General features: G+C 38.6%; 1 protein-coding gene across 2 annotated transcripts in view; it reads left to right on the forward strand.

Moving 5' to 3' along the window:
- MYO5B (myosin VB) overlaps positions 1-17,850 on the forward strand; it is a 3,346,216-nt gene that overhangs the window by 2,495,925 nt on the left and 832,441 nt on the right. For both annotated transcript variants that reach the window (XM_044078265.1, XM_044078275.1), the window contains exon 20: positions 11,655-11,811. In XM_044078265.1, the coding sequence (XP_043934200.1) occupies positions 11,655-11,811 (157 nt within the window). The remainder of the gene's footprint in view (positions 1-11,654; positions 11,812-17,850) is intronic.

Here is a 17,850-nt window from a genome sequence, read left to right on the forward strand (position 1 = left end):
CAAAACACACCTCTCTCTAAAGCGGTGATGGATGTAATTTTGGAGGCCAGGAGGCCTAGTACCAGAAAATCTTATGCTGAAAAATGGAAGAGATTCTGTGCTTGGAACCAGGCACAAGGGATTGACACGACTGTACCAAATATTCCTCAGATTTTGGAATATTTAACTGAGATGCTGGACAATGGCCTATCCTTTTCATCAATTAAGATTCATGCCTCTGCCATTTCAACTCATTACAATACAGAGCCACCTATTTTTTCTCATCCTTTATTAAGGCAGTACCTCAGAGGAGCCAAAAACTTAAGGCCTCCAAGGAGATCACCAATACCTGCATGGGACCTCAATTATGTCTTAGAAAAACTCACCCTGCCTCCTTTTGAGCCAGCCGCTACTGCTGATATAAAATTTTTATCATGGAAAACAGCTCTGCTCCTAGTAATAACCTCTGCAAGATGAGTCTCAGAGCTACAGGCACTCATGGCTGTGGAGCCTTTTATCATTTTTCATCCAGATAGGGTTTCTCTGAGGACAAACCCAACATTTATGCCTAAGGTAGTGTCCAGTGTGGCCCTTAACCAAACTATTCATTTGCCTACCTTTTACCCAAACTCACAGAATAAGGGTGAGAGACTTCTGCATTCTTTGGACATACACAGACAGCTGCACTTCTACTTGGACAGAACCAAAGCTTTCAGAAAGACTGAGCAGTTACTATTGGCATATATGCTGCAGGATCACAAGGAAAGGCTATCTCAAAGCAGACTATTTCAAAGTTGATAGGCCATTGCATTCGTTTCTGCTATTCACAACATGGCAAATCAGTGCCTAAGGGCATTAGGTCACATTCAACCAGAGCAGCAGCCACTTCAGCAGCCTTCCTCAGAGGAGTGCCAACCAAAGACATTTTAGAGGCTGCAACCTGGAGTTCAGTGCACACTTTTACAAAGCACTATCACTTACCACTCTACTCTAAATCCAGGGCAGGCTTTGCCACTGCAGTTCTGCAGGGCCTCATAGCCACTCCTAATCCTATTTAGCTCCAGTCTCCCAACCTTAGCTTTGGGATTCAACCCAATTGTAATGACTGCAATAGTGAAACACGATGACCATAGTACAATTGTGTACTTACCATAAATGTAGATGTTCGAGTGTATTCACTGTTGCAGTCCAGGTTACCCTCCCACCATCCCCCTTTTCCTTGCTGGAACTTATCTGTACTTCTCTATTCTATACAACCTATGTGGTGTGTTTGCTTGCAGATGAAGGGAAAAAAAATTACCTAGGTGCATGCATGCTTTATTAACATATTTTTAGCCTACCCTTTTGGGGGCACCTGACATCTGGGGCAAGACAAACTGAAGAAAATGGCGTTGGCTGCATCTTTTATACCCCTGGCGCACTGACGTCAGGGAGGAGGCAACAGCAACCGACGCCGGACCTAGACTTTGGAATTCAGGCCGACTGCGGGTAGCCTGCCAGCAGGATAACCAAATTGTAATGACAGCAACAGTGAATACACTCGAACATTTACATCTATGGTAAGTACACAACTGTACTTTTTCAGGCTTGATTTACCCCATCACACAATTTTCTGAATCTCTGTCTTCTCAAATGATTTTTAAAGCTGTCTACTACAAAGAAAATCTACATACTAACAGCACCAATAATTTAAAGAAAAAAGATACACGTCTTCCATCTCCCCTTTCAGAAGGAAATATAAATGACCTTATGTGATAGAATTTTACAATACAGTTCAGTAAGGTCTTCAGATTTTGGTAATATGCTTATATGTTTCTATCATTTTTGTTCTTTGTTTTTTTTAAATGTGTTTCTGAGTAGCATCTCACATTCCTACTGAAAGTGGAAAGAGTTATGTGCTGTTTGGTGTTCAAATTTTACGCTAATTAGATGTTCAGATTTTTGGTTGGATGTACCTACTTATCAAGGGCCTTTGTTCCTATTTTCAATGTCTGTAGACTGAGAGGAATGAATCTAACATGTTCATTCATAATAATTCCATCAGTAGATAGTTACTGAGCATGGTACTGGGAGAGGTGATGACACAAACTAATATTCCTCAAGTCAGGAATAATGGAGCACTCTGCCAGACTAACACATCGCTGGTTGTTCATGTGCATTTCAGATAGAAACATGCTTAACAGCTAAATATCAATCCATTTTACATGACTTATGTGGTTCTGAAAGCCAGTGTATTGCCTCGACAGTGGACTGGAAGACAGCAGTAACTTTTGAGTTGTACAGGCTACTGTTTGATTTCCAAAGGACATTGGGAAAGGTGATTTCATTTCATTGCACACTTGCTAAGGATACACGTATTTGTCTTTATGACTTAGAAACATGTATTTTATTATGTTTTACCATTTAGCACTAAAGATATTTTAAAAGCGATTTATAAGGTATGTTTTACAGTAGAGTAGGCAGTAAAGCCCTGTGCTAGCATGAGTCATGCTGTTTACATATTTCATCTCTTTTGTGATGGCTGTTCTGTAAGTTTGCACTACATGTTTGCAGAAGGAGAGTGACAGAAGTCATAAAAGACAACTCTTGCTCTTGCAGTCTTCTGATTCAGGTGTAGAAATGTACAAAGGAAAATAGGCATGCTTTATTAATTTTTGTTTGTGAACCAAATAAATTGATACTCCATCGCCGACATAATACACACACTGAATAGTTATATCATAATAAACAGAACAATATGTTTGTCTGGATACAAAACATACTTACATGAAGGTATTAATACAGTCTGTGGTGTCATTATTTGTTGTAAGCGGTCTTCAGTAGTTCACTGTATTATTATAGCAATAACCCACGACTGGGTGTGGGTAAATCCAGCATTACCCACACCCAGCCATGGGTTATTGCTGTTATATAATGATATTATTTAAGAAAAAAGTTACTTACTTTTCTTAAATAATGTCCTTCTATAAGGGCAGTTTGCTGCTCTTCTACATTTTTCACTGGTATCCTGGGGTTTTCTTGATGTATTGTGCATGTGTATGAGAATTTAGTTCCCACACATATGCAGTGCATCAGTGCTGTGTAAAGGAAGCAATGGAGAAAGAAAGATCTCTCATTTTTTTCTTTTTTGTTTTTAAGTAAAAAAATGAGATCAGGAGACTTTCAACATATGAGAGAGATGGGATAGAGAAAATACAAGGATAAATCAGGTACATTTCTCTAGTTTTGTATAATGCACCTGATTATCCTTGTATTTTTTCCTCCATCCTGTCTGTTTCATTCTTTTGAAGTCTCCCTTTTTAAAACTGTATTTTTAACTAAAAAGGTAGAGTTTTCATAGCATATAAAACTTTAAAAACAATAATCCATCAATGGAAGCAGACAACCAATTCCAGACCGGAAGCTGAACATGGCGATAATAGAAAAAAACACAGTAGAGGAATGGTTCTAATATTTATTTAAGTTTGCAACTTTATTATAAAGTTTTCATCCAACAGATTTCATCAGATGGTGTTTTTTGTATTATCACTGTGTTCAAACTCTTGTCTGGAGTTGGTTGTCCGCTTCCATTGGTGGATTATTGTTTTTAATGTTTTAAGTGCTCGTTTTTCTTTTTCCACATTTGGTCCTCCATATTCCGTAGCATGTATTAATAGAAGAAAGTCTGGGCGACCAGACTTTTTTTCATTGGTAAGCTTGAGTTTCAATGGACACTCTGGTTGGGCTGCCCAGTTAGCATGCTTGTTTTTGAATGTTAATGGCCAGTCATTGTATAAAACCCTATAAGTCTGTCTGAGGATGAATGTTAGATGGCTAAGTGGTACTGAGGTAGGAGAACTGGGTGACTTACAAACTGCCTTAGATAAGTGATTCTTCAAGTTTTTCACACACTGAAGCAAGATCAAGTGCTTTTCTTACCATTAGAGGCCAGAGATCCTATCTAAGTGGACCAAGTGTAATGCATTCATAATCGGCAAGGCTTAAGTGCATTATTGGGACTATTGGCAACATTGCTTTGAACCTGAGTTTGCAGTGTGCTTCTGAAGGAGATTAGAAGCTTACATGGGGCATTAGTCTAGGAGTAGCAAAAATAAAGGTACAGAGAGCAAGATCAGCATCATCATCATTTGGGATCCTGCCCTTGTGCTCTGTGGTATTGCAGTGGTTTTCCCTTCTCGAAGCTAATTGGGTAGATATACATAGTTGAGTGAGAAGTTTCTAGGAGGTGGCAACCAGCATGATATAATAGTTCACCTGTGGCATGAGTATTGCTTTTTCAGTCCCCCTCCTTGCATCATGGCAGAAGTATTTGGATAGCTCTAGGCAAAGTTTAAGTTGCCCTTTGATTTTCCTGGCTAGAGCCTTTAAGACTTTATTTTAGAATTTGATTGCTAGATTTTTGCTCAGTTTAGAATCTATCACCCAAACTTGAAGCAATTGACATTTTCAGTCTTGACTCCATCCAGTCTCAGCATTCCCCAGCCAGATGGGACTTTGCTGGTCCCAAATAATATGCCATACAACATAAGCTTGGTGTTGCAGTAGGTATGAAGCAGCTCTCCATCTCACAGACTGCTAACTTGTGCCAGATCAACACATGCCTAAAAAATCTTGTTGAACTTTCTTTTGAATAACGTTTTGGGAACTGACACAACTAAGTGATGGCAGGTGATTTCCCTTATGCTGGATGCTGGTGCTGTGTATATCAGAGAAAAAATACTCATATTCAAGGGAAGCCATAGAATAGGGTGTTGTAGTTCACCTGCAGTAAGAATGCAGAAACAGATAGGCAGTTCTGCATTTGACTCTTATTTTCCTGTTATGAGTGCAATCATCTGTAAGGGCCCTTCTCTAACAGTGAGACATCTCAGGGTTGGAATCAAGAGAAGGGGACTTGATTAATGATGTTAGCTATATTATAGAGAACAAACATGCTGCTCCTGTAATTTCTTCATTGTTTGTACTGTTGAACATAAAATAGTCAGGGAATAGCCATTAGGTCAACATTGTGCTTTGTGACCTAGGAAGGAGGTTTGATTTTATGTAAGGGAAATAGATGAACATGAGGTGATTGTTCAGTTTTACCAGCTGATTGCAACAATTAGGTGATTGCTCAATTTACCAGCTTGCAGGTTAGTGCCAGGTGATAATGCTGAGCGCTCAAACTGTCCATTAGGTATAAATATTAAAATGATGTTGCAGGACTCACCGATTTTCACACCGGTATTAGTGATGAAGCATTCCTCCAGATTTGTGCTCAGAGTCCATGGGTGATGGACATTTTTTTCCTTGCTGTAGCTGCATTGTGATCTACAACTACTTCACAACATTATTGTGCAAATAGTATTAACAAATGTATACTACCGAGAGTAGCCTATCCTTCTGTAGAGCTGCACACCTGACCATGTTCCACTGTCAGACATCAAGGGCACATCAGGTTGTAGGGTCACCAGCATGCTGATTGAGGAAAGGTTGTGCTAAATGGAACTGTATTACTTCTTCATTGTGAAGGTACACTGAGAAGTGAAAATACTGAAAAGGAAACATCAAAACTCACAGGTTGCATTGAACCTAGGGAATCAATGAAAAACTAAGTACAATATGAAATAAATTAGTTTCTACAAAGGATTAGATCCCTTAGGACTCTCCTCACCTCCCTGCTTAATGTATACCAAATTCAAAATTGTATAACCCTGGAGAAAAGTACAAAGCTCCCTATCCTCATTGTCCACCAATCTCCGAGAATCACACACTATACTGGAAAGTACTGGGATGTAGCAGTGCCAGGTAATAAACGTTCTCGCTCACTTACACTGCTATAGTACAATAAACTGTATGTGGTCATCCATCCAAAGCATTCATTCAAATAAACTGTCTTCAGTTGCTGCAAAACTTAATTTCAGCTAAATCTGTCCTGAGCAAAACAATGACACCATGCTAACCACACACGTCACTGAACTACTTCATTTATTACTCATGAAGTGAATCATTATTGATGAGTCAGCATTTCAGAAATGGCATGGCACTAGGCATGTAGAAAGTCACAAGGCCATTTTTGCTAACTTCTAGAATCTAGAAGCAAGTAGCATTGTGTTTGTTTCACTACAGTTGACTACCAATTGATTTTTGGACAACACATTGCACAGACTGTTGAAAATATCTCATTATATATGCATATATGTCAGACATACGTTGTCAGTGTAACTGTAAGTAGTAAAGTTAGTGCATATGTTATGCTCCAGACTGTTTTAGGCTTTTGTATGTTCCATTGGTATGTACAGCAGAGAGAAACAAGTGGAATTCTTTCTTGAAGGTACCTGTATGCTGACCCATTCTGGCACTATCCTGAAATACCAAACCAGAAGTATGTACTCCAGATAAGGACCCAAATACATAGAAATGGACTATAGATAATCACACTGAAGATTAGTCAGGCTCAATGTCAGACAGGGTTGCCAGATGTCCCTATATGAGCGGGACTATTCCAAGATCATCAGCCCAATACCGAGTCTCACCCTGCCGGTTAAAATCCCGGTGAAACGGCCTCCACTTTGTGATTTTTGATTGGCTTATATACCGGCATACAGGCAAAGCGGAGCCACTTCTGTTTAATATAAAATTGTCTGCTGTTCTGCATGAAAGACCTTTTTTTTTTTTTTTGGTTCCTACCTGGCCATTTAAAAAGTCTGGCAACCCTGGTGTCAGACCACACAACGTGCAAGTCTGCACCCACCCTGGTGTTTTACTCCACATCATCTAGCTAAACCTTCCCGGATTTACTTTCTAAGACAACCAACCACTTATCCCATTAGTGAAAGACAAGAGTCGAGGTGTAAACATCATATGCGCAACTTCAGGATTTGTGTAGAAAAAGATCCTAACTGGACAGAGTGTAATATTACACAAGCATCAATGCCATTTTAACTCGCTCATGCATTTGTTGCTACCTGAGCAGCCTGACTTGTGAATAAGAAGACTTGCTAATGTCTCCACCAGAATGTGAACCTGGTTACAGACAGATTAGTAAGGGCAATGCCTAGCAAGGTAAAAACCTTCTTCATAAATCTCAGTAGACAACTCGGGGCTGATCAAGTCTATGAAAGCCAATCGTGCGATAAATATAGCCTCCCAGGTCAAGGAGAATCACAAGGCATTCTTCAGACATGTCCACAACCTCAAAGGCATATATGACAATGTATACTGAGCCAAACGATATAGTAAAGCTACTAGCAAACTAATTTAGCTCCAGTTTTACCCCCCTCCCCAAACACCCCTCAGGAAATACCCTCAACCATAATTGCTCCATCACTAGGCCACAGGTCCTCAATGCACTCTTAAAGGCCAAGAACACTGCATCGATGGGCCCCAATAGTATCCCAGGATGCATCCTTAATAGCATGAAACATGACCTGTCGGTACTACTAGAATCAGTATTTAACCATAACCTCCAGACAGGCTTCATGCCAAGGAAGTGGAGGACTGCAGCTGTCATTCCTCTGCTCAAGAGCAGGCCATCTTCTGACTCGCTTAACTACCGCTCCAGAAGTCTGACTAGTGTCATATGAAAAGCCATGGAAAGAATTATCATGGAAATGATAAACAATGACATAGAAAACCATCAGACACTGTAACCAACCCAGTCTGGTTTCTTCAAGGGCAGGTCATGCCTATTCAACCTCATGGACTTCTTTGAGAAGGTCACCAAAGCACTGGATGAAGGCAAAGCATTCAACACAATATCCCACTTTGGCAATGTATACAGACTTACAGAATTAGGTATAAACCCTTCAAAGTCAGGACCCAAGAAGATAAGATGTGATAGGGTACTCTACTTCTTCATAAAGGCCAGTCATTAGTGGAGTTCCCCAAGACTCTGTTTGGTTTGTTGCTTTTAGGCATCTAGTTATGTGAAGGCAAGGCCAAGATCAAGGGTCTCTGGCTGATCAGGCTTCCAGATGATTGCAAACTAGGCACAGTCCTAGAATCCCCCAAAGACACAAATAATCTACAAGAAGGCCTAATAGACTAATAACTGGTATCAGAGATGTGGTTTAAAACTCAATGGCAAGAAATGCATAATTTCATCCTTTGGGAAAATGGCTATCCCCAGAAGCTACCACATTGATAATACACCCCAAAGAGTAGACCCAGTGGACAGAGTTTTGTGAACACATGTAGACAGTAACCTGGCCTTTGACAATCATGTCTGTAGTAATAAGAAAATCATTCCATGTTGTGCAACTTATCATCTTTGTGTTGTCTTGCTCATGAACAAGTTTACAACACATTTGTTCAGTAGAACACCTGACATACAAACAAGGCACTTTTTTAATTTACTACTGCTGATAATTATGGCAAAAAACTTTGAGATTGTAGCCAAAATTAGTTGCAGGTGCTATCATGATTGATTTTCATTAGGTCATGATAATGAATCAGTTACATAAGTTTCCATTAAACCTGATCAATAAACACCTGTTAGCTTACATTTCTTTACTTCTACTACTACAGAGTAGGTTTTTATAAATTAAAAATGCTGTTTTCTGTATACCTGCTATCACGTTGGTTTATTTCTTCATCTTCATCATAAGCTTGCTATTTTGTATATTGGCTGCTCAAGCTGTCTGCTCTGTGTAGATTGCTTTACTTCAGTCAAGAGTGCTTTAATGAAGAATGCATTTTTTAATCAATGGCAAAATGCTGTATATTACTTTCCAGCCATCAGCAGTGCTTGTGAATGCAATGCAGTTTTAGTCAGCAGAAAAATGGTGTATGCTGCTACCGTGAAATCAACAATGCTTTTGAAAGCCATTTCATTTTCTGATCACAAGCAAAATGCTATACATTGCTTCACCTCATTCATTTAGTCAGATGTTGTACATTGTTTCCCCATAATCTCCAGTGCTTAGGAAAACAATGCACTTTGTCAACAATATAATGCTGCATATTTCTTTCTCACAACAAAAACACTTGTTAAAGCAGTGTATTTTTAATTAGGATTGAGATGTGGTATGCTTCCTTTTGCAACCATTTTAACCAGAAGTCCTTAGCTACTAATAGTGCTGTTGAAATAGTAATAAATGCTGTCATACTGTTTTTTTCTGTTGCTGTTTCGGGCACTGAATTACAATTCTCTATCACCTACATTTCTTTATGTTTATGTTAGAGAATATTTTAATGCTGAAGTATGCTGTTTCCTGTTGTTCTATCAAGTGCAATATTTATTTCCCGATCTTCAGCATAAGATTACTAATCTAGGTGTTGGCCTTCCCAGCTGTGTCCTCTCTTTCTGCTGCTTCTTCCATGATCAGAAGTTTTGTCGAAAGCAATATAATTTTCTTAGCTAGCAGGAGAATGCTGTATGTGGCTTCATTGTGATCAGCAGTGCTAATGAAAGCAGTGTCATTTTTCATTCAGCACCAAAAAGTTGCTTGTTGCTTCCTTGAGATCAACGGCTGTTTTTGAAAACATTATAATTTTTCAACAACAGATTACTGTCATATTACATCTTTTGAGTAACAGCTGTTGAGGATGTTGCTTCCTAATAAAGATATTTGTAGACACCAGGAGCAAGAACAAAAGTAAATAATGTGAGAAGAAATTACAAATGTATAGATAGAAGTGGAAAACAGTGATTGCTAGACCATTAGCAAGATTGAAAAGACATTACTTTTGTTCCCCTGTAAGCATGTTATGTTTAATTAATTAATTAATAATTTGATTAACTAATTAATTTATTATTGTATGAATTGCTTAAGTACTTTGAAATTTCCATTATAAAAAATATATCTCTAAACTTCATGTCACCTCATTTGCACCACAGACCATGCTATACTATGTTATATTTACACTGAAACTTATTACATCTGGTGTGTACTTCAAAGCCTGCTTGTTGCTAAAATGGTAGCTCATTACGTTAAGTGAAACCTTTTCCATGATGTTAAACACCCCTCTAAATTAATTCAGATATGATTTGAAAATTTTCCGTATAATTTTTATGTATGAAAGGACTTAGCGATAAAACAATAGAATGTATGCATTAATTTAAAGACTCTGCTGTTGCTTACCAGTTTATAGCTGTTTAGTCAAATGGTAGTTTCTAAATCAGATTAAAGGGGCAAACTTACAAACCTCCATATGTTCTTGTCCTTCACAAGGGAATATTCTTTATTCTTTAAATACCACTTAATGGTCTGGTACATAAGAGCAAGATTTCATTTTAAGCAAGACATTGAGAAAAATGATTGCTCAAATGGAAGAGTAGGGGTCACTTGAGGAGACTTAATACTTGTGAGATGTATGTAGTTAGAAGTTTAAACAGCTAATACTAGGCAAAGGAAATAGAAAATCAGGATATTACTTTTATTCTGTAACACCAGAACCTGTTTGTAATGGGCTACTTGACTGTAAATCCTAGTACCTATACCAAGCAAGTACTCAGTTATTTGCAGTGTTAATTGATACTGCATTATTCATTTGCATTATTTACTGATAATGTTTGTACTGCATTCCCGATACTGTATACTTTTAATATTACAGCATGATATTCATTTTATTTTGCCTGTACTTAATTTGTGATACAGTATTTTATGTTACTGCACATTATTGATTGAGTTAATTAAGTATGCAATTGTGGAACTTTTCTGTCTGAGATACACCTTCCCGGAAGACATTCTGATAAACAAAACTGAAATAATTCTAAAATCTGGTCTTTGTTTTGAAGTAGAGGCACCCTACTATTGCTGTGTTTTGATGTTTTATCGTTTTGCTCCCATTCTTCAACTTAATTGAGTGTTGTGAAGTCTTTTGTAAGTGAGTTTCTAGTAATTTTGTCTGAGGTACTCAGATGTGTCCATTATCTAAGTTACCATTTTGTAAATTGTATCTTTCATTTGCAGTGTCTTTGGAGCACAAGCTGTTCTAATTATATTTTTTAAACAAGAAACATCTTTATGAAATTATCACTTATGACATAAGCAATAAAACATTTATATAAATGAAAACAAACCATATTGGTATAATCTTACTTGCAAATTTTATACATCAGAAACTATATTGATATAATCCTACTTGCAAACATTATACCTTACTTATAATCTACCCAATCATTGTCAGCCAAACATTACGTAGCTCATTTAAATCCTGTCTTCTTTTAAAACTCATTCCTCCCTTGTAGGTATTGTTCCCACAATTCCCATTTTTTTGTATGTAATTTGCCCCTACCCTTTTCTAAAGATCCCAACTCCAGATGTTTTATCTCTGTTACTTTATTCACTACTTCTAGTACAGTTGGTTTAGAGTTTAATTTCCATTTTCTAGTAATTGCTTTTTTGGAAGCCACCATAATTAGATTCAGCAAGGCCTTACTATGTCTAGGCAATTCTGATTCTGTATCATACATCAGAAAAATCGTCCTAGATATACCAATTTGCTGACTTAGTATCTCTGAAAGAGTCGTCAGCAGGGACTCTTTAAAGTCTGCCAACTCATTACTCTTTGCTTCCCTGTCACACCTCCAACATTTGCTGTCTACTTAAGGAAACATTCTCTGGAGTTGTTCTTCTAATTATTAATCATGTGAGTTAACTTTGTAGCAAACTACTGCCTCGAGGACAAACCTAGCCCCTTCTTAAGTACTACTCCATTATATCTTCTTTACTAGTGTTTTTATTTTGCAGACTGGCAGATTACCTGCGAAAAACAAGAGCTGCTATCATCTTCCAGAAACAGTACAGGATGCTTCGTATCCGACGAGTGTACCAGCGAATCCGCCAGACCACCATCATCATTCAAGCCTATTGTCGTGGAATGTTTATCAGAAGATCTTATCAACAGGTGCAGTTTAGACTTTATGAGTATTTGCCATATGTATAGTGTATGCTAAAGTAATGAGAAAGGGTGCAGTTTTGGACTTTTTGAGTATGTGCTTTATGTTAATTTGATGGAAAAGTAATGTGTGGTGCAGAGTTGAGATCGGAGTAGTTCTTTTTCTACTTCTTTTATAAACTGCTTTTGAACAAGATCTTCCTAAATGCAACAAGTCTAGCAAAGGTTTATCGTAATAGGAGTTATAGATGTAACCTGACTCATAGATCACATCATTAAGGTAAGTCAGTGAATAGGCAGTAAGAAGGAACAGGGAGTATCAAAGCAGTAAGTGATTAGATGCATTGTTGTTATTAGTAGTTTCTAAAGGTAAGTGTTAGTCATCATCATCATCATCTTCTTTCGGCTGTTCCTGTTAGGGGTCGCCACAGCAGATCACCTGTTTCCATTTCTTCCTGTCCTCTGCATCTTGCTCTGTCACACCAACCGCCTGCATGTAATCTCTCACCACATCCATAAACCTTATCTTAGGCCTTCCTCTTTTCCTGTTACCTGTTAGCTTCATCCTTAGCATCTTTTCCCAATATACTCAGCATCCCTCCTCAGCGCATGTCCAAACCAACGTAATCTTGCCTCTCTGGCTTTGTCTCCAAACCTTCCAACCTGGGCTGACCCTTTAATAAACTTATTCCTAATCCTGTCCACCCTCATCACACCCAGTGCAAATCTTAACATCTTTAACTCTGCCACATCCAGCTCAAACTCCTGCCTTTTTGTCAATGCCACTGTCTCCAACCCATATAACATAGCTGGTCTCACTACCCTCTTGTAGACCTTCCCTTGCACTCTTACAGGTACTCGTCTGTCACAAATGACTCCTGACACTTTTCTCCACCCGCTCCATCCTGCCTTTACTCTCTTCTTCACCTCTCTTCCACACTCACCGTTACTCTGAACTATTGACCCCAAGTATTTAAACTCATCCAACTTCGCTACCTCTACTTCTTGCATCCTCACCATTTCTCTATCCACCCTCTCATTCACACACATATATTCTGTCTTAGTCCTGATGACCTTCATTCCTCTTCTCTCTAGAGCATATCTCCATCTCTCCAGGGTCTCCTCCACCTGTTCCCTACTCTCACTACAGATCACAATGTCATCTGCAAACATCATAGTCCATGGGGACTCCTGTCTGATCTCATCTGTCAACCTGTCCATCACCATTGCAAATAAGAAAGGCCTCAGAGCTGATTCTTGATGTAAGTCCACCTCCACCTTAAACGCATCTGTCAATCCCACCGCAGACCTCACCGCTGTCACATTACCCTCGTACATATCCTGTACCACTCTAAAGGTAAGTGTTAGTGTGTAGAGGAAACATGAGTGCTCAAGATATGCAGTATTTTACATGACAGTAGACTTCATCACATAGTTAATGAAACTGTGCATTTAATAAATATGCTGCTAACCCACAGAGAAGGAAAACTGAAAGAACTTATTGTTTTCTTGGTATAGCTTTCCTAGTCATTAGCGTTGAATGATATTAGAAAGGCTTGAATAGGTATATTTAAACTGTAGTATGAATAAAATTGGTTTGAGCACAAGTTTTGCACCTGGATTAATTAATGTAGTTCCCAAGTGCAATAAATATAATGGTCTGTTCTCAGACATTGTTCAAAATCACCAAGGAAAGTAAGCAGGAATTTTCCTTCCCCTGCTATTCTGTACATTCTGAGTGCAGCAAAATGCAACACAAACAAGACAGAAGCAGTAATGTCAAAATATTACTGTTACTGATAAAAACATAGCTTGTGATAGCAACCCTGCATGTTCTTTAAAAATAAACTTATTCCTGCAGAAACATACTCCACTGAAAACAAAATATTTATTTACTTAGTTATTTAGTTTATTTTTATTTATATGTTTTTTTTATTTATGCTGCAATAACCAGAATGTACACTTGGGCTGAGGCCCATCTTGACTGTAGACCATGGAAGAAAATCTCCAATATGAAGACATTTTGCAAGAGGGCAAACAAATATTGTAATCTGCATGTTGATAACTTCAGTAAAATATGCAGAAGTATAAAGAACTATTTACATAAACACAATTAAAGAAATTTTATTTGCAGTGGAACAGATCAGCATTACTAATAGCAAGGACATTAGACTGTTAACCTGCAACTATTAATCTTGTCATAAACAGAGAAATAAGCAAAGTTAATAATAATGACATAAAGGATATGTAGAGGATGGAGCAACAGTAGTAACAACACAAAGAGCATCAAACTATTAATGAGTATGGATTAATCCTATCATAAGTAGAGAAATGAGCAAAGATAATAACAATATGGCATAACAGTCATCAGATTGTTTAACCTATAGACATTAACTCTGTCATAAGTAGAGAAATGAGCAAAGGTAACAGTGCAAACGGCATCAGATTATTAATCTGAAGGTATAAATTCCATTTTATGTAGTGGATTTTTCAAAGCTAATAATAATAATAATACAGTGTGAGAACATCTGTAAAGCAGTATTTAGACAAATAGTGGTATAGGTGGTCTACTATCATGGGAGCGAAGGATTATTATAACAAGTTGGGGTTGCAACAGGGATGCTATCACAGGAACATAGTAACACTGTAACAGATAGGGTTTGCAGCAGGGGTGCAGTCACAGGAACATAACATTATAACAAATAGAGAGTACAACAGTGGTACTATCACTGGAATACAGGAACATTATAATTAATAGAGACTGCAGCAGAGGTACGATCACGCGAACATAGGAACATTATAACAGTGAGTGCAACAGGGTACTATCACGGGAACACAGGAATATTCAACAGGTAAGGAGTGCAGCAGGGGTACTGTCACAGGAACATTATAACAAATAGGGAGTGCAACAGTGGTACTATCACAGGAAGATAGGAATATTATAGCAAATAGGGATTGCAACAGGATTACTATCATGGGAACATAGGAACATTATAATAAATTGGGACTGCAACAGAGGTACGATCATGGGAGCATAGGAACATTATAACAAATAGCAATTGCAACAGGGATACTATCATCAGTACACAGGAGCATTATAACAGATAGGGATTGCAACAAGGGTGCTAACACGGGAACGTAGGAACATTATAACAAATAGGGATTGCAACATGGGTACTATAACAGGAGCATAGCAACATTATAAGAAATAGGGATTGCAACACAGGTACTATGATGGGAATATAGAAACATTATAATAAATAGGGATTGCAAAAGGGGTACTGTCATGGGAACACTGGAATATTATAACAAACGGGGAGTGCAACAGGGGTACTATCGTGGGAAGACTGGAACATTATAACAAATAGGGAATGCAACAGGGGTACTATCACACAGACATAGGAACATTATAACAAATAGGGATTGCAATAGGGGTACTGTCATGGGAATATAGGAACATTATAATAAATAAGGACTACAACAGAGGTACAAACACAGGAATACAACCTTATAACAAATAGGGATTGCAGCAGGGGTACGTTCATGGGAACACAGGAACATTATAACAAATAGGGATTGCAGCAGGGGTACTATCATGGGAACACAGGAATATTATAATAAGTGGAGAGTGTAGCAGAGGTACTGTCACGGGAACACAGGAGCATTATAACAAGTAGGGATTGCAATGGGGGTACTATCATGGGAACACATGAATGTTATAATAAGTAGAGAGTGTAGCAGGGGTACAGTCACGGGAAAACAGGAACATTATAACTATCACAGGAACACAGTAACATTATAATAAACGGGGATTGCAGCAGGGGTACTATCATGGGAACACAGGAATATTATAATAAGTAGAGAGTGTAGCAGGGGTACAGTCACGGGAAAACAGGAACATTATAACTATCACAGGAACACAGTAACATTATAATAAACGGGGATTGCAGCAGGGGTACTATCATGGGAACACAGGAATATTATAATAAGTAGAGAGTGTAGCAGGTGTACTATCACGGGAACACAGGAATATTATAATAAGTAGAGAGTGTAGCAGGTGTACTATCACGGGAACACAAGAACATTATGACAAATAGGGAATGCAGCAGGGATACTATCACAGGAACATTATAACAAATAGGGAGTGCAACTGGTGTACTATCACGGGAACATTGGAACATTATAACAAATAGGGATTGCAACAGGGGAATCACGGGAATATAGGAACATTATAATAAATAGGGACTGCAACAAAGGTATGGTCACAGGAACATAGGAACCTTATATGTATTGCAGCAGGGGTACTATCATGGGAATATTGGAACATTATAATAAATATGGATTGCAACAGGGGTACTATCAAGGAACATAAGAACTTTATAAGAAATAGGGATTATAACAGGGGTACTATCAATGGAACACTGGAACGTTATAACAAATGGGGAGTGCAACAGGGGTACTATCACGGGAACATAGAAACATTGTAATAAATAAGAAATGCAACAGAGGTACTATCACGCAGATGTAGGAACATTATAACAAATAGGAATTACAACAGGGGTACTATCACGGGAATATAGGAACATTATAATAAATAAGAACTGGTTCAAGGCTACAGAGAGCACCCCTGCACTACTAGGCTATAACTCATACCACACTTTTCAGCCATGTAACCTGGACCAAAACACCAAAGGCGGAGGTGTGTCCATATTCATTAAGGATATCCACACCTCCAGGCTAGTTGCTCAGTATAATGCATCTGAGGTTATCCAAGTGCAACTAACTCTGGGCAAAACTGCAATCCAAATTGTAGCTTGCTACAGATCCCCCACCATACCCCTGGATTCCCACTCCTCTTTTCTTGATGTACTGGAAAATATTAGGGTTCAACCAAACACCCTAATAATGGGCGACTTCAACTACCCACCATTAACTGGGAAAGCTACTCATGTACCAACTCCTTAGCTTAACACTTTCTGGAATTCATAAACTCCAGTGCCCTTGATCAACTTATCCACACCCCTACCAGGGACAACAATATCCTAGACCTAGTCATTACCATAAACAAACTGTACAACAGAAGGAAGAAACTGTTACAAAAGAGAGTAAAATCCCATGAGTGGAGGAGCTCCCTGGTCAGCCTCAGTAAGAAGCTGAGATCCCTTATAAGATCCTCCAAAGCTAGCTATGAAAACAAAATCGCAGCTAAATCCAAGGACAACCACAAAGCATTCTATAGCTATGTCAAGAATCTAGATGGCAACACCCAGATCTGCTATGAGTTACAGCACAAAGGCATGAAAATTACAGAACTAACTGATATTGCCAGCATCCTGGCAGCTAGGTTCAGTGCTAACTTTACCCCCCCCCCCCTAAAGGGCCCATATCTATACAGGAAGAATGCAGAGTCCCTGTAATCACAACTACGCAGGTAAAAGCTGCACTCTCTAAAGCCAAAAACACAGCATCCATGGGACTGGACAACATCCCAGGCTGCGTTTTACATGAACTTCAGAACGAACTGGCTCCCCACTTAAGCACCATGTTCAATAATGGCCTTGCATCAGGCTTTGTGCCCACTGAGTTGTATTTATTACTGCTGGTAGTAACTTGATTAAAGTGTAGCTATCATTTCTAAGTCTTTTGGATTAAGCACTTGGGCTTCAGACCAGTTGTTTTACATTAGGAAGGTTTGTGGCCTGCACTGTGGTGGCAGGACAGGTAGCTTACATCCTTCTAAGTTGGGAACTGCTGATTGAGAGCTCAGTGTCTGTTATTCTAAAAGTGTATTAGTTCTGGTTTAAGCACTTGGGCTTCAGGCCAGTTATTTTACATTAAGAAGGATTGCGGTCTGCACTCTTGTGGGAGGAGAGGCTGGACTCTGCCCTTCTGAGCAGGGAATTTCTGGTTAAAGGCTTATAGTGCCTGCATATTCTAACTGTTTCTTACTGAAATTGGTACACCTTGTTTGCTGTAGCATAGACTAGATCCAGACCTGCTGAATCTAGCTTTATTTGTATGCTTGTTGTTTGTTTATTTCCCTGAAAC

Source organism: Protopterus annectens, chromosome 1.part1, assembly GCF_019279795.1.
Source record: "Protopterus annectens isolate FY-2018-M chromosome 1.part1, PAN1.0, whole genome shotgun sequence".
NCBI lineage: Eukaryota > Metazoa > Chordata > Ceratodontiformes > Protopteridae > Protopterus > Protopterus annectens.